The sequence below is a fragment of the Egretta garzetta genome, unplaced genomic scaffold (genome assembly GCF_000687185.1).
Source record: "Egretta garzetta isolate BGI_Z169 unplaced genomic scaffold, ASM68718v1 scaffold91, whole genome shotgun sequence".
NCBI lineage: Eukaryota > Metazoa > Chordata > Aves > Pelecaniformes > Ardeidae > Egretta > Egretta garzetta.
In genome coordinates, this window is record NW_009258661.1 from 4,487,239 (window position 1) to 4,487,819 (window position 581).

A 581-nucleotide genomic window follows, 5' to 3' on the forward strand; every position below is an offset into this window, starting at 1 on the left:
GCGCCAGCGCTGCCCCACGGGGCCCGGCTGCGGAGCTCCAGCCCTGACAGAGCCCACCCATCCCTGCTCATTTCTTCTTCTTCTCCTGCGTGCTGGTGAACCAGGAGTCCAGCAACTTCTTGCTGTAGTAGAGCTGCCAGCCATGCACCTGGGCGGCCACCACCACCACCAGGCACATGAAGGAGACGGCCGAGAAGCCGAAGATGAAGCGGTAAGCTTTGCCGTGCCGGTAGAGCTGCTGTGCCATGGGGAACATCTCCATGGCCCCGTAGATGAGAGGAGCCACGGAGAAGAGGCCGGTGCTGATCATGGAGAGCACCAGGTAGCTGATGTTGTTGCGGGGGAAGGAGAGGAGGCCCAGGAGGGAGGGCAGGATGCTGAGCAGGTAGGGGTACTCCCACTGGTAGGGCATGGCCACCTGGTCGTGGGGCAGCAGCTTGAGGTGCCCCACGCACATCTGGGCCAGCAGCAGCAGCCAGATGCCCACGTGCATGTAGATCAGCTTCTTGATCTCCGACTTGAGGGCCACGCTGGGGGGAGAGAGAGAGAGAGGGCGCTGCCAGTGCCCGCTGGGGGGGCCC

At 64.0% G+C, this 581-nt stretch overlaps 1 protein-coding gene across 1 annotated transcript; it reads right to left on the reverse strand.

The window, feature by feature from the left end:
* Nucleotides 1–41: 41 nt before the first annotated feature.
* On the reverse strand, nucleotides 42–526 carry JAGN1 (jagunal homolog 1). Its single transcript, XM_035903839.1, has one exon. The coding sequence runs from the start codon at nucleotides 491–493 to the stop codon at nucleotides 68–70; it is 426 nt and encodes a 141-aa protein (XP_035759732.1). The 5' UTR covers nucleotides 494–526; the 3' UTR covers nucleotides 42–67.
* Between the last annotated feature and the right edge of the window lie 55 nt (nucleotides 527–581).